Source organism: Heloderma suspectum, chromosome 6 (genome assembly GCF_057233095.1).
Source record: "Heloderma suspectum isolate Gila_16-S chromosome 6, 16-S_ref, whole genome shotgun sequence".
Classification (NCBI taxonomy): Eukaryota; Metazoa; Chordata; class Lepidosauria; order Squamata; family Helodermatidae; genus Heloderma; species Heloderma suspectum.
In genome coordinates, this window is record NC_139463.1 from 119201816 (window position 1) to 119229405 (window position 27590).

The window sequence follows — 27590 nt, forward strand, 5'->3', positions numbered from 1 at the left end:
GGTATCACCATCCATGTTAATATTTCTTTAACTAACATTACCAACACCACCCACAATACTTGCTTCATATTACAAGTTTTTTTGTAATTCGAACCCGAGCTTTTCCCAGATGTTGTGACTTGTATATTACAGGCGATTGTGGCGCCTGGATGGCTTCTTCGCCTGTGTCCCTGGCAGCTTCCGGAGGGGTGCCAGGGAGCAAAGGACCGTTGCCTGTGTCCTCCTGTTCTTTCCGGGTGACAGGAGGAAGCAGGGGTCGTTTAAATGGCTTTAACCGGCTGCAATGTGTCCATTTGCTAGAACCTACAAGTTTTACACATGAGTGACTGGTTGGTCCCACCAAATAAGGCCCTTCCCACCCTTCCTTTAAAGCTTCTTTATTCCACTTTTTCAGCAACACCTCGTCTCCCGTCTGGAAGAGATGGATAGGTGCATCTAACGGCAATCTCTGGAAGGGAACGAAATAAGCTCATAGCTGTGAAAGAACAGACTGTAGAGAAGTCAACTGATCCCTTAGCATCTGATCACCCATCTCCCACTTGACTTCCTCCCTCCTTCCGCAGTGTACCCGAGGCGGGAACCCAAACATCAGCTCGAAGGGGGACAACTTTATGTCCTTTCTTGGCATCCTTCGAAGTTTTGTTAAAGCTATTGGCAGAGCCTCAACCCAAGTGAGCTTTACCCCTTGTTGGAGTTTGGTTAAAGTCTCCTTGAGACTCCGATTGACTCTTTCAACTTGTCCACTTGCCTGGGGCCTCCAGGGGCAATGTAAGTGCCACTCTACTCCCAGAGCCTGTGCCAGCCCCCATGTAATAACTGAGGTGAAGTGAGAGCCCTGATCGGACTCTATAACTTTGGGCAGGGAGAACCGGGGCACCACCTCCTGTAACAACTTAGCAACAACAGTTTTAGCTTGGCAGTTTCTGCATGGAAACGCCTCTACCCACCCTGTCATTTGACACACTATTACAAGCAAATACCTGTAACCCCTACATGGTGGCATCTCAGCAAAATCAATCTGCACCCTCTGGAAAGGATAGTAGGCCCATGGTTGCCCTCCTTTTGGAGGAGGGGGTGCCCTGAGAGGGTTGGTTTTCTGGCAGATTTCACAGGTTGCGGCTAGTTGGTGGGCACGTACAGTTAAGCCAGGGGAAACAAAGAGCCTCTTGCAATAGTCAATCATGGCTGATGCTCCAGGGTGTCCAAGAGAATGGTGGACTTGTTCTAGAACAGCCCTCTGCAGGGTCTGTGGAAGAAGCAGTCTTCCATCTGTCATCTGGATCCATCCGTCGTCACAGAGACTTATTCCGTGTTCTTGTGCCATCTGCAACTCAGCAGGGGAGTATGTGGGGCGCTCTTTTCTTTTGGGTAAGATGAGGAATGTTCCTTGGATTCCCTCTCTGGCTGCTCTTTTTGCAGCTTCATCTGCCTTCTGGTTTCCCCGTCTCCATTTTTCCTCTTTTTCTTTCCCATGGGCTCGGACGTGGACAACAGCCACTTGTGAGGGCAGCTGGAGGGCATCCAGAAGATCCACTATTAGGCCGCCATTAGCCACTGGAGATCCGTTTGCTGTAAGGAATCCCCTCTCCTTCCACAGTTGCCCATGAGCATGCACAACGGCGAAGGCGTTTTTGCTATCGGTATAAATATTTACTCGCTTTCCCTTGCTGGCTTGCAGGGCTCTTGTCAGGGCTACCAGTTCAGCGGATTGGGTGGAGAAATGAGGAGGCAGTCTTTCCTCGTGCACACTCTCGTCTAGGGTAACAACAGCCGCTCCTGTATAGCGCCTTCCATCCAGCATATAGCTAGACCCATCTACAAACAGATCTTCGGCTCCCTCTATTGGTTCATCCTCAAGGTCTGGTCAACCTTTAGTGTCTAGGTCCAGTACTTCAAGGCAGTCATGATCTGGGAGTCCTGATCCGTTTGTGCCCAGTAATGTTGGCAGCAGTGTGGCGATATTAAAGCTAGAGCAAGCCTTAAAAGTGAGGTTTTTGTTTGTTAGTAAACCTATTTCATATCGGGAATGCCGGGCCGGGTTGAGAAATTTGCTTCCTCCTCCTGATCCTAAAATTTGTGGCACTCCATGTGGCACCCAGACTTCAGTGGGTCCTCCCATCGTCATCTTCTTGGCCTCAGTGCAGATCAGAGCTGTTGCTGCCACTGCCCTCAAGCAACTTGGCCATCCTCGTGCTACGACGTCTAGGACCTTGGAATAATATCCCACTGGTCTCCAAGAGGGCCCTTTTTGCTGGCAAAGCACTCCTGAAGCTATGCCCTTATTTTCATGCACATAAAGTCTAAATGGCCGGCTGGGATTTGGTATGGCCAGGGCGGGTGGTGACACAAGGGCAGCTTTAAGACTGAGGAAAGACTTATTCATTTCCTTAGTCCATTTCCATTTATCCAATCTATCTTTTTGCAGCGCCTCATACAGCGGCCGTGCCATTTCTCCATAGTTTGCTATCCATAGTTGGCAGAATCCAGTCAACTCCAGGTAGGCCCTTAATTCGCGGGGGGACTTAGGGACAGGAGTGTCATGGATGACTTCGACTCTTTCTTGCCCTAGGCTCCGAGTCCCTTTAGTTAAGTGGTAGCCTAGGAATTTTACAGTTGGTTGGGCCAACTGTACTTTTTCCTGTGACACTTTATAACCTCCCCCCGCTAGATGGTTGAGGAGGGAAACCGTCCCACTTAGGCACGTATTCTTGGCCTTAGCTGAAATCAGGAGGTCGTCACAATACTGGAGGAGATGCACCTCTAAGTGCTGCTGGACCCAGGGTTTGAGGTCCTTTTGGAGCTGCTGGCCAAAGACGACTGCTGAGAGATTGAGCCCCTGAGGGATTACTGTCCATGTTAATTGAACCTTTGACCCTCCCTCTAGTCTCTCCCATTCAAAGGCGAACAAAGGCCTTGAATCACTGTGGATGCTGAAAAAGGCGTCTTTTAGGTCTATGACAGTGAACCAGGCGTGCTTTTCTGGAATTCCTACAAGAAGGGTGTGTGGATTAGGGACCACAGGATGGGGGGCCTCGATCTGCTGATTAATGAGGCGGAGGTCTTGCACCAAGCGATACCCCTTGCCCCCCCCTTTGGACACAGCGAGGATAGGCGTGTTATAGGGGTTCATTATCTCGGTGAGCTGGCCTTCTTCTCGGAGCTTCGTTATTACTGGTTGTAGGCCCTCCTTTCCTTGGCGGGAAAGGGGATACTGTTTGACATGAACAGGCCTTGCTCCCTCCTTGAGGGGAATTTTGTATGGTGCTGCCGACTTGGCACGAGAGGCCCCTCCAATCCCGGCCCAAGCTAGAGGGTTGACTCTGTTTTCTATTAAGCCCCAGTCCTCGTTGGCCTCTGAGGTGGGTTCTTCTGCAACCTTCAAAAGGGCCATTTGGTAGTTACTACTCTGCTGTTTAGGGAGCCGTACCTCCATCCTTCCGTCAGGGGTAAAGGCAATCTCAATTTGGAGTTTAGTCAATAAGTCCCTTCCTAGCAATGCTACCGGACAGGAGGGGGTACAGACCAATGCATGTTCTAGGTGTGCTTTCCCAACCTTGGTGAACAGGGGACGAGAGAGAGGCACTCGGGTTGCCCTTCCTTCGACCCCCATTATGGTGGTGAACCCCCCACTTCCCGTTGGGGGCTCACTGAGGGGGAGGATGGACAGGGCGGCCCCTGTGTCTACAAGGGCTTTGTAGGAGCAGCCCCCAACCTTTATTTTGACCATGGGGTCCCGTCTTGCCTCACAGACGGCTCAGAGGGAGCCGGGCCGCGGTCTGTCTTAGTCTCGTTCTTGTTCGTACAAAACTCTCTCTGCTCCTCCCATCTTCTCCTCTCTCTCTTTCTGCTTCAAAGCCTCACAATCATGCTTCCAGTGCCCCATTTTCTTACAGAAGGCACATTGATCCTTCCCCAGGGGAGATCCCTTCCTTCCCCCTTTTCCCCCCTTCTTAGCTCCCCCTTTGTCGGGTCTAAGAACTGCAGCAAGGAGCTTTGCCTGCCTCTTGTCTTTTTCTTTTCCTTCTTCTTCTTCTTCTCGCCTCTCATAAACCTTTTGAGCTACCTCAACTAAAACTCCTAGGTCAGCTGCCAACCCTCCTTCAAACTTTTGCAACTTCTTTCTGATGTCTTGGCAGCTATTTCCCACAAACTGAGTCGTGAGGATCCTTAAATTATTTGGATCATTCAAGTCAATGTCAGTATATTTAGCGAAGGTTTCCCTCAGCCTTTGGAGGAACACAGCAGGAGGTTCATTTTTGTCCTGCTTTAGAGTCAGGACTTTTTGCAAATTGGGGGCCCTTCTTGCGGCTTGCTTCATGCCTGCTAAAGTGAGCTGAAAATAGTCAGCATGTAAGCGTCTATGTGCCGCTGTGGCCACCCCCCAATTGGGTCGCCCTGTGGGCAGAACCTCTGCCGTCTCCTCTTCAGTTGCCTGGGGATTTTCCTCCCTATACTTGGCTCGTGCCCCCGCAAGGATGGTTGGCTTTTGGCTGAGGAAACAGGTGTTTAACAGCATTTGTGTATCGTCCCATGTGGGGTTGTGAGTGAGCCTCACATTCTCCATCAGAGACAGGAGTGGGCCGGGATCCTCTTCAAAGGAGGGGTTAAATTGTTTCCAATTACACAAATCAGATGTCGTGAAAGGGACATAGACAAACATCGTCCCTTGAGGATGTTGGGCGGTAGGGTCAGGGACTTCTCTGATGGGGAAGGTGAACTTCACCGGTGGTTGGGGGTCCTTTCACAAGTTATAGTTAGGTCCCCCTTTTGCTTCTCTTTGTAAGACCTCCAATTTTTTCCTCCAGGGAATGCAGACGATCTTGGAAAGTGTCCCGGTGTTCAACTAGAGGGGTGGGGTCCTCTGGTACTATTTCGTGAAAGGGGTCCTCCTCGGGGGCATCTAGCCGCCGGGTGGGCCCCTCAGGAAAAGGTGGTGGTTGCAACGGGCATGGTCGCCCTGCGACAGCTGTCCCATAGGGAGGAGGAAGCAATGGGTCCTCTGGTGCTGTGGCCACGACCCTAGGTGGTCCCTCTTTTGGTGGTTTCCTTTGACCACCATGGGAAGGGCCAGGGACATGCATTCAACAACCCACGGAGCGGGTCTGCCGCCAAGGGGCACATAAGTTGCCCATGAATCAATATAAGGGAACTGGTCCCAACTTCCCCTCTGTGTTACTGTTATTCACACATCAGATACCAAGGTTGGGTCAAAAGACCCCTCAGGTGGCCATTTGGGCTCTAATATTGGCCATTCCTGGGTGCAAAAAAGGACAAGGCAATCCTTTGTCATCTTAGTTCCATAATCCTGCTTAAAATGTGACCAATTGCGCAAACAACACTCCAAGGGCGTATGGGACTTCTCTGCAGGCTTGGACTGGGACCCGCCCATGACGGTGGGAATTTCAATCAACAAATCTTGCACTTCACCCTCTTCTGACCCAGCCCGTCGCCGGGGTAGGGAAATGCAGATCGGGGCTCCTCACTCGCTTCGCCTGTAGGCGTCTCACACAATCACAAACACACCACCGTCCCACGTTTATCCCCTAAAGTAAGCTGTTTCACTTACCCCAAAAGCCTCTTCTGTCCCGCCCGCAGCTGCATCCAGCTGCTTTATTGATCCACTGCCGGTGCCTAAAAGGAGTGATCACGTCTCCCTCTTCCTCTGGCGTTGGTCCCCAAGCGCCTTCGCCGCCACCGACGTGAGGAGAAGGAAGTGTAAAACAACCACCTGTGGCCACTTCTCCTCTGCGGCCCTTCAGTTCAGCACGAAGGGGATGTGCCCCGAAGCAGGATCCGAGTCACGGCACCAAATTGTTAGATAAGAAGTTCTTGCTTTCGGTTGAAAGAAAGGATGCCAGGCAGGCAGCAGTGGATCCAACATTATTTTATTAGTCGTTTTGCAAAACGGGTACAGAGCAGTCTGGACCCCGAGCTAAGCATGCATAAGCCTTTTTATACCTCCGCCCCCTATACATTTTTGCTAGTGATAAGACATTTTAACCGACTAAGCTACTAGCTGACACAGCAGAAGCGTGACCTGCAGATGTACAATGAGATAATGTTGGCATGTTTATTTTTGTGATTATGCTTATGTGACTGTCTTCACCATGTTTTACGACTTCCCTTTTTAGCAGATGTACACTGCCACTGGACATGTGTGTCCGGTGGGCTCAATAGTTATGGCTAATAGCTCAAAGGTCCAGCAAAGACCTGACAGTCAAAGAATAAGAGGACAGTCTTTTTCTAACACTAGCAGCAAAGAAGTCACAAATGTCCTTCATTAACAGGGTGCACAGAAGAAGAAGGAAGAAAAACAAAAACCAGTGAGCTCACAGTCTTTTTCTAGTTGATGCAATGTTCTTGTGCAGGAATCTAAATCTTCATCCTTAGTTGCTTGTATCCTCAACACAAGCAAAGCAGGCCTGTGAATAACGTAGAGTCTGAGAGCCTTCCCTCTGGAGCAGCTTTCTTTCCTTGAGCAAGGCTAGACTACTGGAACCTTCTCTTTACATCCATAATTCAAATATATTTATCTAGTAATAATTAACTATGTCTTCTAATATAGGCAGATACACATACTTTACAATACTACAAAGTTATGACACTGCTTTTAAAGTCAATATTAATCCCACCAAAACAATGTCTAACCATTCCCGCAAATAATCTTTCATCCCTAATTCATAATTTGGTCTCAACAGTCAACACCAAATTATTAAAAATAAGCAAAGCATGCCTGTGACTAACATAGAGTCTGGGGGCCTTCCCTCTGGAGCAGCTTTCTCTTCTTGAGCAAGGCTGGACCACTGGGATCTTCTCAAAGAAGCCAGCCCACCCAGAAGAGCACTTCCTGAGCATGCTTGAATAGCTCGTTCTAGAAAGGGAGCAGGAGGGTAATACCCCCCCCCCCAGTGCCAGAAAACACAGGCATGCTAGATTTACCATTCTTTTAACAATTCTGGGAGCAACAACTGACGCATGGGTTATGATTACACAGAATTTTTCCTACCAATTATTTCCATGCCAAGAAAATCTTCAACTAAATCTTCAAAGGGTGTGGGAGGAAGTCATGGGGCATACGGGCTGACCCCACACCACACTGCCAAGGCACCCAGAGGCCACACCTCTTCCATTAATACCAACATGCATGCATACAACTCCTCCATGCAAGGTGGGAAGTATAGGTAGGCCATAGATCTCCCTCACATGGAGGTCTTGTAGGCACATATGTCAGGGTAGCACTACTAGGGATGCTGGAGAAATGTGCTGTGGACTCAAATGAGGCTGGATTCCAAAGATTCCGACCTCTGGAGTCCACAGCAGACCGGCCACACTCACCTCCACATCTTCAAGAGTTCCTGCAGGGAGGCTCTCCTGCTTTCTAAAAAACGTGATGTGCTAATGGCAGCTGCCATTAGTTTATCACAGGAAACTCGCAGCCATAAATGGCGTATTGTACACCATTTGCAGCTGTAAAGCATTTACTTTTTACATAAATACAGCCATAAACAGCTGCATTTTATGTAAAAGTAAGTGCTGTATGGCTGCAAATGGCATAAAATATGCCATTTACGGCTATAATTTCATCCTCCCTTTCTCCAATCAAACATAGAAACAGTTTCATTTTCTCAGACATCTCTTTATTGTTTATGTATGTATGTATGTATTATATTTGTATGCCTCCCAATAGCTGAAGCTCTCTTGGTGCTTCATCACAATTAAAGCCATAAAATACAAAACAATAAAATACAGAGGATAAAATATAACATAAAAGTTTAAAAGTTTACAACCGCAACATAAGAATAAAAATAACCAATGGAAGCTAGCAGCAGTGGAAAAATTTTAAATACAATACCAGATAAAAAAGCAAACTGAAACTGAATATGCCATTGCAATGTCCACAAAGAGATTAAACTCCTCTTTCCAGGCTTTCCCTGTCTGGGCTATGTTCTGAGCTTGCAGGTGGAGGGAGCAATCCTATGCCCTCCTGACAGCATCTTGGGGTGGAGTGTGTGTGTGCATAGGAGAGTTTGGTTTCCTGGCTCTGAGGCTGGAGAAGGGACCCTCCCCCTCATAGCCAGTGTGGGGAGAACTGTGCTGGCTACAACTCTGCCCTTAGAAAATGGAGCATGGAAAAGGGGAAAAGGGATTGTTCCCAGGAGTGGCATGGGGAGGAGACCAAGGTGGCTGTGCTACAACATATCCTGTGGCAGCCCCAGCCTCCTTCCCTCCCCCTCTGAGGTGCCTCTGCTAGACGGGCAAAATTGCCCATCTAGCAGAAATGCAGGGCAGCTGGCTTCCCACCCTGCATTGGATACTTGACAGCCTCAGAGTTCAGAGGCTGCTGGGTATCCACATAGGATTGTGCCCTTAACATGCTTCATGGCTTCAGGCTAGGCTGACCATATTTCCTTTAGACAAAAATGGGATATTGGGATGACAAAAACAGGGCGGGGTTATGTAATATTCCGTATTCATGAAAAAGTAAGATGATAACAAAAGTTTCACTAGAGAAAGAATCTCTATGGGCAGAATGATGGTAGAAATAACAGTCAGACTCACCCTCCTGGCTCCCACATGCTGAATGGGGCTTAGCGGCCACCTCTTGAATTCTCCACCACCGCAGACAAGCAAGGGGGCGGCGTCTGATCGTCGCTAGCTCAAGAAGCCTGGACCTGACTCGATAAAGAAAATGGAGCTTCCTCTTTCATCACACTAGTAGTCTTACTGCACGCATTGATTAGCATAGAGCCTTATGATAAACTCGTTCAGTTTTTAACAAAATCTTAAAAACGGGTCAAAATTGACATTTATATTAAAACGACGGGACGGTCGGGAAATATGAAAAAAACGGCACTGTCCCGTTTAAAATGGTACGTATGGTCAACCTACTTCAGGCCCTCTATTTTCACCGCCGCTTTCTCTCTGTCTCTCTCTGTCTCTCTCTCCTCACAGTTTGTTCTTTTTCTGTCTAGCCTTCAGTCACTGCTGCCACCATGTTACAAAGGTGGTGGACTGGCTCAAAAACAAAAACAAAACCTCTTTCTTCCAAACAAACCTGAGTTTTATTTAAACAAAGCCTTTTTCGCAGAGCTGTGGCCATTCTCTCCTTAAGCCAGAAGCAATGGGTGTTGCCCTCAACTGCTTCCTGGATCCTCCATGGGAGGCACAGCCCATCCAGGCCAAATACAGCAGATCTTTGATACTGTTACATGCAGGATAAGTGGTCTGTGTTTGAATTGATCAAGTGAGTCAACAAAGGTGGTGGGCAGGTAGAAGGTGCATTAGGAGAATGACTGGCCAGGAGATTTTAAAAGGTCAGTTAGAGACAGCTAAAGTCAGTTGGTTTGGGTAGATTAGAAGTGGGTTGGTGGCTGAAAAAAGAGAGCTTGGACTTGGAAAAAGAGAAAGCTGGTCTGAGAAAACTCTTCTAGAAGGACACCTGGAATCTGGAGCCAAGGAAGCCATTCAGTTAGGCTATGGTAAACCCCAAGCAGCCTGCACAGCACAGCACAGGAGGATTCAGTCTGAGGTCTGACCAGAGGGGACTTGCAACTAAAATCATTCTAGAAGCTAGAAGGACCATGAATAGGGATGGCGGAGAATTTCTCCCCGAAACTTCGGGGGGCCGAGCGCCAACGTGTTCGGCCCCCTGAACATGTTTTGGGGAGAAATTCTACACACACACCCGCCCCCCGCACCCCCCCTGGGATGGGACTTACCTTTGCCGAATGTCCCTCCCGGCGGCGGGTTCAGCCGGCGGTTCGGCGGGTGTTCGTCCGGGGCGGGAGCATCAGCCGGTCTTTCGACCGGCTGCCGCCCCCGCCATTCCAATAAAAGAAAAAAAAACACCCCCGTGATAGGCTACGTGACGATTAACGTAGCCTATCAAGGCTAGATCTGCAAAGTCAGCCGTGATAGGCTACGTTAATCGTCACGTAGCCTATCACGGGTGACTTTAAAAAAAAAAAAGCGCGTACGGATAATGGCGGCCCCCATAGGGAGCCGCCATTCCCGTTCCTTATTTGGTCGCCGTAGTCTACATAAAGATTTATGTAGACTATGGCGAAAATAAGGGCAACGCTAATAGCATTGCCCTTATTTCGCCGTAGTCTACTTAAATCTTTACGTAGACTACAGGGACCAAATAAGGAACGCGAATGGCAGCTCCCTATGGGGGCTGCCATTAGCGTACGTGCTTTTTTTTTTTTTAAGTCACCCGTGATAGGCTACGTGACAATTAACGTAGCCTATCACTGCTGACTTTGCAGATCTAGCCGTGATAGGCTACGTTAATCATCACGTAGCCTATCACAGGGGCGTTTTTTTTTTTTAAAAAAAAAACTTTGGAGTTCGCGGCCGGGCGAGGTGAGGCGCCTCCTCCCCTGCCTGAATTTCGGCCGGGCGAGGCAGGAAGCCTCCCCCCTGGCCTGAATTTCGGCCGGGCAAGGCGGGAAGCCTCCCCCCGCAGCCTGAACTTCGTGGGGGGAGCAGCGAAGTGCCTCCCCCCCACCGCGAACAAGCTTCGAGGACAGGTAAGTGACTTTCGTCCACCCCTAACCATGAAGCTGGAGGCAGAGGAAGACTGCTATACAGCATCTATTCTTGGTTGTGGGGGTTCCACTGTGGTGGAGTTTAGGGAAATCTAGGGATGGCATGGGCGCTTGACTGGGTCTGGGCGTCTGAAAGGCTCCCCATGCCCACGCCCCTGGACTGCACCCGCCGAGCCTCTGGCCTTGCTTGCCCCCACTCGCCCCCTCCCAGACGTTCCCAGCACTCACCTGGACCCATCCGCAAGCACCCACCATTTTCCCAAGCTTGCTTTTATGGAAAAGGAAATCTTTAAAATAATTCAGGCAGGGAAAGCTGAACTGTGCAATATTAGAGGTATAAATGGCCCACTGTGTATATCACCTTTTCCCAACCTAAATTTGTGCATATTTAAATATGCACATGTTTAAAGACCTCCTTTTTTCATAAAAACAAGCTCGGGAACATTGCAGGCACTTGCAAATGAGATCCAGGGTGAGTGCAGTCAGGTCGGCGAGCTCATGGGGGCTTGAGCATGAGGAGGCTTCCCGCCTCGCCCGGCCGCGAACACGAAAGTAAAAAAAAAAAAAAAAAAGTCCCCTGATAGGCTACGTGACGATTCATGTAGCCTATCACGGCTAGATCTGGAAAGTCAGCCGTGATAGGCTACGTCAATCGTCACGTAGCCTATCACGGGTGACTTTAAAAAAAAAAAGCGCGTACGCGAATGGCGGCCCCCATAGGGAGCCGCCATTCGCGTTCCTTATTTGGTTGCTGTAGTCTACGTCAATGTTTACGTAGACTACGGCGAAAATAAGGGCAACGCAAAGAGCGTTGCCCTTATTTTCGCCGTAGTCTATGTAAACATTGACGTAGACTACAGCGACCAAATAAGGAAGGGGAATGGCGGCTCCCTATGGGGGCCGCCATTATCCGTACACACTTTTTTTTTTTTTTTTTTAAGTCACCCGTGATAGGCTACGTGACGATTCACGTAGCCTATCACGGCTGACTTTGCAAATCTTGCCGTGATAGGCTACGTGAATCGTCACGTAGCCTATCAGGGGACATGTTTTTTTTTCTTTCTTTCATTGCAATGGCGGGGGCGGCAGCCGGTCGAAAGACCGGCTGCCGCTCCCTCCCCGCTCGAACACCGGACGAACCGCCAGCCGGACCCGCCGCCGGGAGGGACATTCAGGGAAGGTAAGTCCCGTCCCGGGGGGGGACGGGGGGGGCAGAGGATTTCTCCCCGAAACTTGTTCGGGGGGCCGAACACGTTGGCGCTCGGCCCCCCGAAGTTTCGGGGAGAAATTCTCCGCCATCCCTAGTTAGACAGCCAAAATAATCCATCTAGTCGCAAATGCAGTGACCAGAGCGTGGAGGAGAAGATCCTCTCTGCGCCCCACCTGCCCTGCATTGGATAGTCGGCCACCACTGAGTTCGGAAGTGGCTAAATATCCTCATACTATTGCACCCTAAGAATATTTACCCTACAGACAAGCCAACATAAGCTATTATTACAAAAGAAGAATATTATTGCTTTATGGAAATAATTAGCATAATACACCTGTTAGATTTCATTATCTTCTTTAAAAAAGTGTTGTCTATAATATGCCTATGCCTTAGTTACCAGGTTGCTGAGGCGCAAAAGATACAGAGGGTTTATTTTGGAGGCAACAGGTTTTAACAGTTGTGGCAGGGAGTTCCATAGTCCAAAAGTCTACACTTTTTTAAAAAAAGAGGGAACAGCAGTGGGGAAAAATGAGGAAGTAGCATCACATACAGTGGCAGTGGTGGGAAAACCTATGTGGTTGCAGCTTGACAGGATAGCAGAATAAATGAAGGGTCTTCTTTCCTCTTGGGTTCATTGACTAAATGTTATGAGGCACCATCGTTTATTATCAGTCACTCTGATAAACTTTGACTCCCAACTCCTTTAGAAAATAGGAGCTGGGCTGTGGCCTTCAGTTCAGCAAGGAGCACTACACTCAGTTAATGATTTCGTATTCTGGCCAGAAATTGCCACTGGCACTTACTCTGTATGGAAACCTGGAACCCATCTGTTCCTTGTCCTACTGAAGAGCAAAGAAACCTTGTTGTCAGACCTGGAAAACGCAATTCGTGTTGCAGCTCGGAGCCAAGAAAAAAAAATCTACCCTGTCATTATCCAATACAGGATAATTTGTTTAGTTTGGTTTTGTTTTCCCCCTGAGAATGGCCCAGTGGATTTTCAGAAAGCCGAAAACAATACTGAAGCAAGTAGGGAAGTGGTTAGATAAACCCCTCCACTTCTGCCATTCAGGTCAGGAGGCAGGACTCCATGATGACTTTGATCTCTGACAGTTGCTTCTCTTCTGCTTTTTAGGCCAGATTCCATCAATGAATTGCTAAACTGTGTGGGCTTTGTAAGACATACGTTAATAGCCATGCTGCTGTTCTAGAGAAGTGGGAGAAGTCTCCCTCTAGGAAGTATATCAGCAAAATCAGGTGCCAGCCCGGGGAGCCTCCTTAAACTAAGCATAGGCTGTAGATGGATACAGGAGGGCTTCTATCTAGAGAGAAGCTTTGCTGCCTGAGTACTGGGTTGTCCGTGTTTCTGTTGTTGCTTTTGCTTTTTCATTGGGTGTGTGAAGTAGATACAACAAATTGCCAGACAATGGAACCTGCCCCTGTTGTATATGAGGCATATCAGTCAGGGGACTTCCTTATTGGTGGGATGGTTTCTCAGATCACTTCCTATTCCTCAGCATTTTCATTCAAGGAAGTTCCTTGGCAGCAGTTCTCTGACTTTAGAATGTAAGGAATTATTTTTCTCTCTCCTTTCTGCCTCATGCGAAACTGGCCAAATCATAAACACTGCATAGTGTAAATACAACATAATGCCGAAGGAACATTGATATTGTTCTAGGCACGTTAATTTTCAATGGTTAACATGTTTATGTATTCTACCCTGCTTACAAATGACTTTCTCCTCCTGAAATGAGAGATCTCCTTCTGAAGGGTGTGTGTGTGGGGTGGGGGGGGTAGTGTTTTCTTTCTTCAGATCATATTTGTATAAGTGTCAGATGTTTGTAGTGTAATGATTTGCAGGCTGAGAAGAATTTAGGGGAAGTATTTGGTGCAAGAAAGACCTAAAGGAACAGTCACCCATGCAGAAGTTTCAAACCATGTTGAAGCGGGGGTGGGGGAGAGCAAAGAAACCCCAAGGTTGATACTGGCCCGGAGGAAAACCAATCCCTTTCATACTAAACAGAAAAGTATGCTGACAGAAATGGAGCCAATGTGGAGCTTGCTACTGAGAAAAGTCTAGAGGAGACAGCATAGTAGGGAGAGCAGAACACCAAGGTTTGCAGAAGTACCCAGAAGCTTAAATACAGAAATTCTAAGGGGGGGGGGACACCGAAGCCCAATGAGGACTATGTGTGTTCACTTGGCATGTCAAATATCCCCTGGAAAAGAGAACAGGGAAAAAAGCTGGTGGGGTGGGGATAGATGATAATGCCTGCTTGAGATTCTTACATTTTACAGTATTCTTGAGGAGGGCAAGGTTCCTTACTGAACTGGAACACTCCTGCTAGGAGGTGAGAGGATACACTGCAATGTTTTATCACAGGGACCAATTGTTTCTCCAAATGACAAATGTTACAGCCAAAGAATGGGATGTTCCAGTTTGTAGCAGACTTGCAGAGTACTATACTTGTCTTTTGTTTTGGCTTTTTTCATGCATGTCAGTGACCTGAAAACAGAGCAGGATTTAGTGGGACACAACTGATGTACAGAATGAGGACCACTAGTTATTCAATAACGACTTATAGAGATTAAAAACACAGCTCCAGCAATGCATTTAGACTGTAGAAAGTATTCCTATGCCTTTTCCTTGATTCAGCCATTATTCTCTTTTCAACTGTGTGCACAAATCCAGAACTTTTTCTCACCAGGCTAACTTCTGCACCCTTTCTCCTCTGGCATGACTGTGCACTTTCTCTCTCTTGCTCCTTCCTTCACAGTCTTCATGGCAGTTTTATCTCTGCTGCTGGGACACTTTAATATTTTCTCCAGCATTTTAGATAGAATGGAAGCTCATGGTTTTGGCATTTGGCCTCAAGTTATTTTTTTTTTTTTGTGCTACTTTCCCACTCGTTGGTATAATGTTCTCATAATCTCTTTGTACTGAAAACTGCATCTTGTCCACTTTCTGTGATCTTAATATTTACAATGATCACACACACACAGAGAGACATACACACATACACACACACACACACCTGATTTCATGGTTAAAGGACAACTGGAACAAGGGCATAGGCATTATTTTTATGTGTACCTCTGCATGGCTGCATGGATTTGATGCACAGACACTGAAGCATGAGAGAGGGAGGTGTGTCTCTCAAGACGTTGTTAATCTCTAAGTCCCATCATCCCCAGTCAGAATGGCAAATGCTTAGGAATAATGGTAGTTGTAGCCCAACAATATATGGAAATCCACACATTCTCACTCCCAGGAGTAAATATGTAAAGATGCTGTATGAAACCGATGTATTTTCAAGAAGACCAGAAAGGGGAGAATGATTTCTGGCACTGCATCAAAACTCTGTGACACAGAGCCAATCTACATGGAAACAGGTTTTGAGGTGGTTCTGTTTAAGTATGGATTTTCATAAAATTGGGTTAGCGCCTCCCGTGCCCAATGGTAGCCTGTAATGCAGTGTATATATTGAAAAACAAATGTTTGCCTGGGGCAAATGAGTAGAACTGAACGTGGTCAGATGGTAGGTGCAGGAAGAGAGGAGGCTTGCTCTCTGCCCCTTCTCCTCTGCTGCCCCTGCACTCAGTGAAGCTTTTAAAGTCAGTAAGGCTCTGCAAACCTTAGCATTTCCATATGTAACAGCCTCGTTATGCTCCCCTCCCCACTCCTGCACTCTGCGAATATTTAAAAGGACAGGCAGGGATTGAGTGCAGGGTCAAAACAGAGTTTTTTCAAAGCAGCAAGGCTGACTCCCATCCCCAAGACAATTAATTACTTCCAGGTAGGCATAAGCCCCTGCCCCATGCAACGCTTCCCTTCGACAGATCAGTGCCACTTCCACCAGCCCGCGCTGAAGCCAAGTGAGCTCCCACAGACTCCCAAACTACACTGAAGCCACTGTGACTGGAAACCCCACAACAATAGAGTTTAAATGCACACAGACCAACACACATACACACAGATGTAGGGCAAGAAATGCTGCATTAGCTATGGGGAGGGGGGCTGTCATCTCACATGATTGACTTGGGTACGGAGCAGAACCAGAATAAAATCCTGGTGTTGATGAGCCCGCAGCTTAGGTTCCCAACTACAACATACCAATGATGATGTAGCAAAATGGTTAGGCTCTATTCAGGGGTACCCCTACTGTTAGTCAGAGCGTGACACTTGCCTCAAGCAGAAGGAGCGAGGGGGGGTCACGGAAATGCACTGAGGCATTGGGACAATGCATGGGAAAATTGGAATTACACATAAGAAGGTGACCTATATATTACTTCCAAGTAAGAGACAGAGGGGTATTCTTACAATAAGGCATCTAAAATGGAGGAGAAGAGACCAATACCGTGATACAAAAACTGTGTGGGTTGTTGAATTCTCCAATAACAGTTGATGGTTATTTGCAGCGTTGTGACAAAATTCTACCAGCACATCTTGGCCTTGGCTTTTGCTGTCAATGAGATCAACGAAAATCCTAAGGTCTTACTGAATGTCACACTTGGATTCCACATCTATGACAGCTACAATGATGCACTGATGACTTATCGTAACACCCTGGATCTTCTCTTCAGATCATCTAGATTTGTCCTCAACTATGAATGTGATACCCACAGAAAACAAATAGCTGTCATTGGGGCACTTGGCTTTGATACTACACTGTACATGGCAACAATCTTAAATACCTTCAAGATTCCACAGGTAGGAAAATTACACGGGGGCCAATCAACATCTCTGACTTTCTGCTGCCACTGACTTTCTGGGGATCAGAGTCAGAAACCTGCAAATCTATTGTTTGAATGCTATTATGGGTAAATAGCTTGTATATAAGAGTCCTACAATTAAATAAATAAAATAACATGCTTTTGTCATTTGGTAGCTAATACTGTGTGTAGATTAATGATTCTAACTTATCTGCCAGTGTTTGTGTTACATAAAGGATATCTGAAGATTTATTGAATTTAGCATTTTCTTCCAAACACTTCATAATATTTTATCATTTTATTCTTTCAGCTCGCATATGGTTCAATTGCACCAGCAGTGTATGAGATGATGCAGCTCCCTTCTGTTTATCGCATGGTCCCAAATGAAGCCCATCAGTATATGGGAATTATCAGCCTACTTAAGCATTTTGGATGGATATGGATTGGGCTCTTTGTGGTGGATGATGATCAGGGAGAACGTTTCTTGCAGGCCCTGGAGCCATTGCTTTCTAAGAACAGAATCTGTTCAGACTTCATAGAACGAATCCCCAGGCAAGAGCGTTTGCATCCTACACATGAAGTGAATGTTATGGCCCATAATATCTATCAACTTATCAATTTTAGGAAATCCAGAATATTTGTCATCTATGGTGAAACTTTTACATTTATGTATCTGTGGTTTTTTACACATGGTATCGGAATTCCTGAACATAAGGAAAATACATTTGTTGGAAAGGTGTGGATTATAACAGCCCAGATTGATTTTATACTAGGAGGCATAAGCCGGGACTCCGATTTGCAAGTATTCCAAGGTGCCATTTACTTCTCGATTCACTCAAATGAACCTATCGGGTTCCAGAAATATCTTCAGATCCTAAAACCAGATTGGACACAAGCAGATGATTTTCTGGAAGAGTTCTGGGAGCAAGCATTTGGCTGTTCGGTTCCAGATCCCCTGGTGCCGTACAAGGTTGCTGGAAGATGTACTGGGGAAGAGAGGCTGGACACCCTCCTTGGGCATTCTTTTGAAATGCGCATGACTGGCCACAGCTACAGTATTTATAATGCCGTCTATGCTGTGGCGCACGCTTTACATGCCCGGTACTCATCTAGATCCAGTCGCAGAACAATGATGGGTGGCAAAAATGGTGAACTTCAGGAACTGCAGCCTTGGGAGGTAACATCTTCACAATGAAATGGCTTTATTTGAATGAATAGATAAGCCCAAACTTTGGCAGCATCTAACTTTTTGTTCCCCAAATTATTGTTGAATGAGGTCACAGGCATTCATCATCATGGGCTCTCCTTTCTCTGCCCTTCAAGCCTACAAAATAGGAAACAGCAAACTATTATCAGTTTGTCACTCAAAACTATGCTTCAGACTGGAACTTTGTTAGATAAATTTGCATAAAATAATGGTGGGGGGGAGAGAGAGAATCCAGTAATAGTCAACCTAAAAGTAGAGTGAGTAATACCAATGGGATGTGTTAGTCCTGCCCAACTGGTCCCATTGTTTTTAGTAGGCTTATTCTATCAGTGTCTAAGTCTGGATCCAACCCCATATTACCAGGTTAAGACATTTTGATTGATTTCTGGTATCAAGTGTTCAACATTATTATTGTTTCTCTTTTTTTCTCTCTTTTTTTTTCTCCCCCCCCCCACTTTTTTTTGTTTTGTTTAACTAGCTCCATCCATTTCTTCAAGGCATTTCGTTTAACAACTCTGCTGGAGAAAAAGTATCTTTGAATGATAACAGGGAAATGGAAGGTGGATTTGATATAATGAACTTGGTTACATTTCGAAACAAGTCGTTCCTTAAAGTGAAGATTGGATGGGTAGATCCCAATGCTCTGGAAGGGAAATTATTCAGCATTAATGAAGATATGATTGTTTGGCATAGGGGCTATAATCAGGTGTGGATTCAATGGAATTGAAGTGGGGAGGGCCAAAGTGGTGGATGAAACTGACAAGTTCTTCAACAAGTATGGAAAATGGCTCCGCTGGCCTAAAAGAAATAGTGTGTGCTGAGGATTAAAAAATCAAGGATGCTTATAGTAGGAATGCATAGCAGATAAGCAGACTTGTGCAAGATAGACAGAGTGAGTGAGTGAGAGAGAGAGAGAGAGAGAGAGAGAGAGATGTCTTGGTACCACACTTTAAGAAGGATGCAGGCAGACTGGAGAGGGTTCAGAGGAGGGCAACAAAGATGATCAGGGGACTGGAAACAAAGCCCTATGGAGAGAGACTGAAAGAAAAACTGGGCATGTTTAGCCTTGAAAAGAGAAGACTGAGGGGAGATACGATAGTGCTCTTCAAGTCCTTGAAAGGTTGTCACAGAGAGGAAGGCCAGGATTTCTTCTCGATCATCCCAGAGTGCAGGACATGGAATAATGGGCTCAAGTGACAGGAAGCCAGACTCCGACTGAATGTCAGGAAAAAAATCCTGATTGTTAGAGCAATACGACAATGGAACCAATTACCTAGGGAGGTAGTGGGCTCTCCCACACTGGAGGCATTCAAGACAAGGCTGGACAGCCATCTGTCAGAGATGCTCTGACTTGGACTCCTGCATGGATCAGGGGGTTGGACACGATGGCCTTGTAGGCCCCTTACAACCCTACTATTCTAGGATTCTATTATACATATATATGCACCTCCATTGGTGCTAATTTAAAAACCCACATTTAACAACAACAACAAAATGTGATCCCATTTGCACTGATTTCCATCACCATTAAAACAAGATCCAAAATCTGCATCTTGGATTGACTGACTACAGATGAAGTCAATGCCAGCAAGAGGAAATGGAATGAAATTTGCCAGGACTGAACTGGTAAGATCCCTTGAGATTTCACCCTCAAAATGGAATCCTCATACATCCCTGTGGTGGGCACATCATTATGAGTCAGCACTCAGAAACATCCTTTCATGACTAAGCCGACCCTATCATCATGGGTGACTAGGCTATGTAATGAGGCCATAGCCATCTATCACATCCCAAAACAAAGGGAGATGCGACATTAACATCCCAAATATATGAATTCCTTGCAGTTCATAATTCATTCTTGGCCATCCATGATTTAGTTGTGGGGAAGGAATTGACCTGTTGAATATTTCTGAGACTTGGTGGCTGAGCTGTGTGGACTTCGGCTTACCAAGCCTTTCCCACTGTCCTGGGTGCTCCTTGTGAAATCAGTTCAGGTGAGATTGTTTGAACAGGGGGTGTTGCCATCATCCATAGTAGTTCCATTTTCCTCTCTAGCATACCACTGTTTCGTGGATAGACTGAAAGGCCTATATGCGGTGCTAGGTCGAAGATACAGTTAGGGAGGCTGCTGGGCATCAGGATGGGTGGTACACCAGCAGCATCCCTCCCTGAGTAAGCTGAGGTGTTCTCTGCCTTGATGCCGGAGGAACCCAGGAGAGTGATCCTGGCGGACTTCAACATTCACATCTGGGCTGCTTCTAGGGGATTATCTTGGGACTTCATGGCCCCCATGGCAACCATGGGGGTGCCTCAATTGTTGTCAGCCCTGCTCACGGACCAGGACATACCTTCAGTTTTGTATTGGCCCCATGTTGTGACATGGATGGTCTGGAAAGGGGGAGGGGTCCAAATAATCCCTTTGTTTGTTTATTTATTTATTTATTTATTTATTTATTTACTTACTTACTTATTTATTTCATTTCTATACCGCCCAATAGCCGAAGCTCTCTTTGTTCTGGTCAGACTGTTTCCTGGTGGTCTTTGGACCCATTATTCCAGTTTGCATGCTCTGCAGGGGTGGTGGACCAGCTAGGGTGTTCTTCCTCCAGAGACTAATGGAACCGACGGATCCCTGAGTGTGCTGGGCAAGTTTCCATTGGACCCAGCTGGCAATCCACTTGATGCCCTGGTGTCACTATGGAGTGGTGAGATAAACAGAGCTACCAAGAAGATAACTTCTGAGTGCCCTACCTGACATTGTGGGGCCCGTTCATCTCCTGGCATCCCAGGAAGGTGTGAACAATGAAACGAGCTGGGCAAGGACTAAAGCACCAACGGTGCAAGATCCACTTTGAAGCTGAGCGAACACATGGTAGAGCACATAATTGCACCTATTGCATGGCAATGAGGGAAGCAAAGAAGGCTTATTTTGTTGTTTCCATTGCATCCTCTAATTACCTCTCTCTCTCTCTCCATCTCTGCACGCATGTGTGTGAAAACTGAGAGATTCCAAGTGTTGGTAGGATAAAAACCCAGGCAATGGGGCATGATGGGAGAGAATCTCTGCTTCCAAAATTGCAAATGTGCCCATGGAACCCCCCTCCCAAATACAAATGTGCCCATGTGACTGCAGTTCCCTACTCCTGCAGTAATGCATCCAACCATGAGCTCAAATGATTCTTCCCCAAATGGCTCAATAAAGCTAGCTGAATGACAGAGTAGGTCAGTTCTGTGCTGAACGCGTCTTTAAATGGGGGACTGGTGCCTGGACCCCATAAGGAGGTAGTGAGCTGGCCACTCCAAAGGAGATCTACCCTGGACCCAATAGTTCTCAAGAAATACTGTGCTGCTACAAATAGGGCAGGTGGTCCCAATATGGCACCAATGCAGCCCAAGGCACCTTCCTTGCTTCTTCCCAAGCACCCTTCCCCTTCTGATTTCAAATAATGTATTTTCTTACTGGCAGCTGGGATTACTTCACAGTGAAATCAATAGGTCTAGCCACAGTCATCTCCATTTCCCATCAATGTCTCTTTTCTTCATGTGGTCTCTGAGTCATTCTTAAGAAATGAAGGCTGTGGTCTCAGCACTGCAATTACACTCCAAGAAAAGGGGGAATGACAAAGAGACCCCTCAAATGAAGCCACAACTGTCAATTAAGCTATAAACCATATGAAGGAATGTATGTAAATAAATGACTGCTTATGTTGTGTAACATTTGAATTTTCTGTGTGACCTCTGAAAGGCTATAAAGTATTTGTGTAGGCCTGAGGCCTAGTATTGTTACTGTGTTGAAGGCCTGTGTTAGTCCTTGGTGACAATACCTGAATTGACATACTTGGGACTAGGAATGTACAAAAGTCACTTACCTTTTGCAGGTGTGATTCGCGGTGGGGGGGGAGGCACTACATCCCTCCCCCCAGAATCCTCCCTGGCCGGTTCTGCTCCGCGGCGGCTCCGTGGAGCCGCCGGGCAGGGCACTCCACAGCCGGAGTTCCGGCTGAGGCCGGGCTGCTGCAGATACAAATGGCAGCTGCCGTAACAGCCGCCATTTGCGTCCTGCCAGGCTGCCGTGATAGGCTATGTAAGTATTTATGTAGCCTATCATGGGAAAGAGCAGGGATGCAAATGGCAGGCGCTATGCCGTTTGCGCCGCTGCTCTTTCTGTGATAGGCTACGTAAGTATTTATATAGCCTATCACAGTAAAGGCAGCCACGCAAATGGCATAGTGGCCGCCATTTGCGTGGCTACATTTACCATGATAGGCTACGTCAATACTTATGTTGCCTATCACGGCAGCTTGGCAGGAGTCAAATGGCGGCCACAGCAGCCGGCCGAAAGAACAGATGCCGCCGCCGCCACCCCAGGTAAATTTTGTTCCGGGGGAATTCCGCGGGGTGGTGGCGGTGGGAGGCCGTTCCTCCATGGGTTTCGGGGGGGCAAATGCCAGTGCATTCGGCCTCACTGAAATCCGTGGTGGAGTTCTCTGCCATCCCTACTTGGGACTAGGGATGTATGAAAGTCACTTACCTTTCGCTGATTAAGTTGATGGTGGGGGGGAGGGGCTCTGTCCCTCCCCCCGGAAACCTGGATGGGGGGGAGGCGCTCTGTTCCTCCCCCCCCGGAATCCTGGCCGGCCAGCTGTGCTCCGCAGGGATTCTGCTGAGCCGCTGGCCAGCTCCGCCGCCGTTTGCATCCCTGCAGTCAGCCATGATAGGCTACGTAATTGTTTACGTAGCCTATCACGGCTTTTTTTTTTTTTAACTGGAAATGGCGGTGGTGGCAGCTAGTTGGAAGACCAGCTGCCGCAGCCGCCACTGCCGCACCACCACCGGAGTCGCCGCTGGAGCCACCGCCGCCAGGAAGATCCACCCCAGGTAAGTCTCGTCCCGGGGGCAGCGGGGGGGGGCAGACTGTTCCACCACTGATTTCAGGGGGCCGAATGCGCTGGCATTCGCCCTCCCCGAGATCCGTGGCAGAATTCTCTGACATCCCTACTTGGGACTGCCTTTGAAAACAGTCCACAATCTCCAAAATAGTCCAAAATAGGGCAACGAGATTGTTAACAGGAACTGGCCAATGAGATCACATTACAAAAGTACTTTTCCAGCTGCACTGGCTGCTAGTCCATTTCTGGACCTGATTCAAAGTGCTCGCATTAACATTCGAAGCCCTTAACGGCTTGGGGCCAGGTTATCTGTAGGATCGCCTCCCCCATATGTGCCTGCCTGGATCCTAAGATCATCTTCTGGGGTCCTTCTCCGTGAACCCCTGCCAAAAGAAGTGAGGCGGGTAGCTACTAGGAGGAGGGCCTTTGCTGTTGTGGCACCCTGGCTGTGGAATGAGCTCCCTAGTGAGGTTCGCCTGGCACATACATTGTATTCCTTCTGCCACCAGGTGAAGACCTTTTTATTTGCCCAGGCATTTTAGCAGTTTAGCTTTCTAGTCTTTTAGCTTTGCTGTTCTAAATCAGTATTTTAAATCTCTACATTGCTTCCCCACCTTTTCCCCAGGACTGGGACACAAGGCAGCTTACAACAATTAAAACATATACAATTAAAACATATGAAAATATACAAAAGTTAAAATACAAATTAAACATCAATACAATTAAAATTATATTAAAACATTAAAACAGCATTTTAGCAACTTACCACCAGGTTCCAACTATGTCCCAAAGGCCTGCTGGAACAAGAATGTTTTAGCGAGCCTCCAGAAACACATCAAGGAGGGAGCCATCCTAGCCTAGCTGGGAAGGATGTTCCTCAGCCGTGGGGCAGCCACTGAGAAGGCCTTCTCCTGGGTTCCCACCAAACGTGCCAGTGACAGTGGTGGAACTGAGAGAAGGGCCTCCCCAGGAGATCTCAGGGCATGGACAGGTTCATAAGGGAGGATATGGTCTTTCAGATAACCTGGACCAGAGCCATATAGGGCTTTATAGGTCATAGCCAGCACTTTGAATTGTGCCCGGAAACAGACTGGGAGCCAGTGAAGCTGTTTTAACAAGGGAGTTGTATGCTCCCTGTAACCAGCCCCACTCAACAGTCTGGGTTTTATTCTGGCTTTATACTGGTTGTATTGTTATATTGTGGGTTTAATGTTTTTATATTTTATATTGTTTATTGTGTGTGTTTTGGTTTTAATTTTTGTGAACCTCCCAGAGAGCTTCAGCTATTGGGCAGTCTAGAAATGAAATTAAATGAAATGAATAAATGAATGAACAAATAAATTTATTAAGCTTTAGTACAGTAGGATTATTGACAGCTACTTGGCTATCCTTACTAGGGATGTACGAAACACTTACCTGGTTTCGTCCAGGGACATCCACGGTGTGGGGGGGGGAGGTGCTCCGTCCCTCCCCCCAAAATCCTTGATGGGGGGGAGGCGATCCGTTCCTCCCCTGTGGAGTCCTGTCCGGCCGGCTCCGCTCTGCAGCCAGGCCGCCGAGCCGCCAGCAGGGCCAAACCACAGGACGTCCTCCAGCTGCTGCTGGGCTGCTGTGGACACAAATGGTGTCCTGAGTAGGGGTCGCCATTTGCGTCCCTATGGTAGCCCGTGACAGGCTACATAAATATTTAGGTAGCCTATCACAGCTAAAGCAGGAACGCAAATGGCGTAGGGGACAGTATTTGCGTTCCCGCTTTAGCCGTGATAGGCTACCTAAATATTTACGTTGCCTATCGCGGGCTACCATAGGGACGCAAATGGCGACCCCTACTCAGGATGCCATTTGCGTCTGCAGCAGCCCGACAGCAGCTGGAGCCACCTCCGCCGTCGGATCCGCCGCCAGAGACGAAGCCTCAGCCGGAGCCGCAGTCAGGTAGGCTCCGTTTCACGGGGCTTTTGCGGGGTGTTGGGGCGGGTTGCTCCATTCCGCCATGGATTCAGGGGGGCGAATTCACTGGAATTAACATCCCTAATCCTTACCTTTGTGGATTGAAACACTCAGCTGAGTCAGCCATTTCTTTTCTTCAGACCCCAAATATTCCTCAGCGAGCCAGCATACTGTATTCAAAAAAAAATTTATTTATTTATTTATTCTTTCATTTATTTATTTCTATACTGCCCAATAGCCGAAGCTCTCTGGGTGGTTCACAAAAATTAAAACCAAACAACACACAATAAAACAATTTAAAATATATAGAACATTAATATATATAGTTCAATATATAGATCAAAAAAAGCTCTGCCATGTTCAAGAATTATCTAACAGATAGTTGCATGCACCATGTTCTACATTATTCCATGTCAGATGACCACGTGTTTATTTGTATACTAGCTGAAGGTTTCCCCCCCCCTAGTATCTCCCTTCTTCAACACTCTTCATATTTATTTATGGATAGGTCCAGCCCCTTTCTGTCTGTAGTGACTCTTGTCAACCTGGTTATGAGAAGACAAAAAAGGAAGGGGAGAAGTTTTGTTGCTATGATTGTAATCCATGTCCAGAAGGGAAGATTTCAAACCAAACAGGTAGGTGATGTAATGCACCAAATATTCCAGCAAATAGGCTTAATACTGCAATACCATTTTGGAAGATGGAGCTGCCAAGAGGCAATGGTTCTCATTATTATTCAGAAAAGATCAACATACCGAGGGGTGAAGGCTAACTTTTTTTTTTAAAGAAACAAACTAATACAGCAAGAAAGCAAAACACTACAGAGCAATATTTGTAGAAAAAAACTACAGAGCAAGATTGTAAGGTGTATGTACTTACTCTTACTGTGAACCCCCTTAGAATTGCAATGGATGGACTCCAAGAACAGCTTGGTATACATCAACTTTTTCGGGTCAACTTGCATTGAGATTTCCCCCTGGGAGTATCTCAGAGACTCATATATATAATATTATGCACATAGTAATCCCAGCCATGTCCTGGCCATACTCCAGTGACTTTGAGAACTAGACACTCATGAAAAGCGAAAGGATGAGATCTAGCAAGTGGCAAGCAGACAGCATACATAGCTATATGACCATCACGGACACTCCTGCCTGTTTGTACTCAGTGGTGGACATCAAAGTCTTTCCAAGGACTATCTAAAGGTAAATAATAGCCTCTCAAGTTGTACCATCTCAAATCGTTAGGTGGCTCTGGCTGCTTAAAGATGAAGACACAGCCAGAGGTCTAGGCATGGAAAGGAGCAATTCTTGTTCAGCAGTAACTCCTTGAAATGTCAATGATCTTCACATTTCCACTATTCCATGACCATGTAATTACTCTGTAAAGAATCAGACATTGATTTGCATTGTCAATTTTACGACACTTCCAAACCTGGTAGAAGATCATATCATGGTAATTATTCAGATTCTGGAACCAGATGGGGAATGTAAGAAATGCAGGACCAGAAAGATCAGAAAGACAGATTCAAGAGACAAATTGGATGAAAGGAGAGTTTGTAGTATCCCTCTGGTATATCAAGCTGTCTTCTCACAAGACAAACTCCAAATTTGAAACTACAAGATAGTCGTCAGCAGAAGCAGTCAGTTTTTCAAGTTAGTTGTGGAAATGGTTCCAGTTCACATAGAACGTCCCATTGTGATGAGCACTCTTTCTTTCTTTTTTCAGACACTGATGACTGTTTGAAATGCCCAGAAGATCAGTATCCAAATAAGGACCATGACAGATGCATCCCTAAAGTTATAAGCTTTCTGTCCTATGAAGAACCATTGGGGAAAGGTTTAGCTTCAGTTGCTCTTTCCTTTTCATTGATCACAGCCTTGGTGCTGCAAACATTTATTAAGCACAGAGACACCCCCATAGTCAAAGCCAACAATCGGGGCCTCACCTACACTCTCCTCATCTCTCTCCTGCTCTGCTTCCTCTCTTCTCTGTTGTTCGTTGGACAGCCTGGGAAACTGAGCTGCCTTCTCCAACAACCAATGTTTGGTTTGATTTTCTCAGTGGCTGTTTCTTGTGTGTTAGCCAAAACCATCACTGTGGTTGTCGCTTTCATGGCCACCAAGCCAGGGTCCAGCATCAGGAAGTGGGTTGGACAAAGGCTGGCCGCCTCCATTGTCCTTTCTTGCTCCCTCACTCAAGCTGGCGTTTGTGTTGTGTGGGTCAAAACCTCTCCCCCATTCCCAGACGTAGACATGCACTCAGTCACTGAAGAAATCACTGTGCAATGTAATGCAGGGTCTGTCATCATGCTTTATTTTGTCCTGGGGTACATTGGACTTCTGTCTATCATTAGCTTCTTGGTGGCTTTCCTTGCCAGGAAGTTGCCTGACAGTTTTAATGAAGCCAAGTATATCACCTTCAGCATGCTGATGTTTTGCAGTGTTTGGTTGTCTTTTGTTCCGGCCTATTTAAGCACCAAGGGCAAATACATGGTAGCTGTGGAGATCTTTTCCATCTTAGCCTCCAGTGCTGGATTGTTAGGCTGCATCTTTCCCCCCAAATGTTACATTATTCTTTTCAAGCCTGAGCTGAACAGCAGGGAGCAGCTCATAAGGAGAAAGAATTAAAGCACCAATCTGTCCAATTAATTGTATTCATTCCATAGAGATAGTGGGATTGCTCTAATGAATTATCAGTTTAAGAAACCAGACATTGCTATCATGCCGTTTTTTCACATATCATCTCTGTGTATCATCATAGGGAGAGGTGAGACACCAAGACCTTTTCCATTGATCTGGCTTTACTTTTACTTTTCACCTTCTTACCTGATCTAGTCATTTAGAGATTCCCCCAAATCCTGCTATTTATGTAACTGCTCATCATTTACATACCAAATAGCAACCACAGCACATTTTTGGATCTGTGTATTCATCTGAGATTGTGCATGTGATAAAAATCTTTCTAAAAATACTACATTCAGGCCGTTTCTATCATTTCCTGCCATGATGGCCTTCATGTACAGATGTGCAGTCACCCTACTAGACATGGTGAAGAAAATGTCAGGGTAGAGTTAC

The 27590-nt window shown here is 46.7% G+C and overlaps 1 protein-coding gene across 1 annotated transcript; it reads left to right on the forward strand.

Moving 5' to 3' along the window:
- Positions 1–16699: 16699 nt before the first annotated feature.
- LOC146342868 (vomeronasal type-2 receptor 26-like) lies at positions 16700–27143 on the forward strand. Its single transcript, XM_084808049.1, has 4 exons — positions 16700–17647; positions 18156–18383; positions 25022–25148; positions 26242–27143. The coding sequence occupies exons 1-4, from the start codon at positions 16817–16819 to the stop codon at positions 27141–27143; spliced, it is 2088 nt and encodes a 695-aa protein (XP_084664175.1). The 5' UTR covers positions 16700–16816.
- Positions 27144–27590: the final 447 nt, after the last annotated feature.

Bases quoted from the DNA above. Each gene is read 5' to 3' on its own strand.
- LOC146342868 (XM_084808049.1), top strand. From the start codon at position 16,817: ATGATGCAGCTCCCTTCTGTTTATCGCATGGTCCCAAATGAAGCCCAT. The intron at 17,648-18,155 runs GTAACATCTTCA...TTGTTTAACTAG, and splicing joins AGGAACTGCAGCCTTGGGAG to CTCCATCCATTTCTTCAAGG. The intron at 25,149-26,241 runs GTAGGTGATGTA...TTCTTTTTTCAG, and splicing joins GAAGATTTCAAACCAAACAG to ACACTGATGACTGTTTGAAA.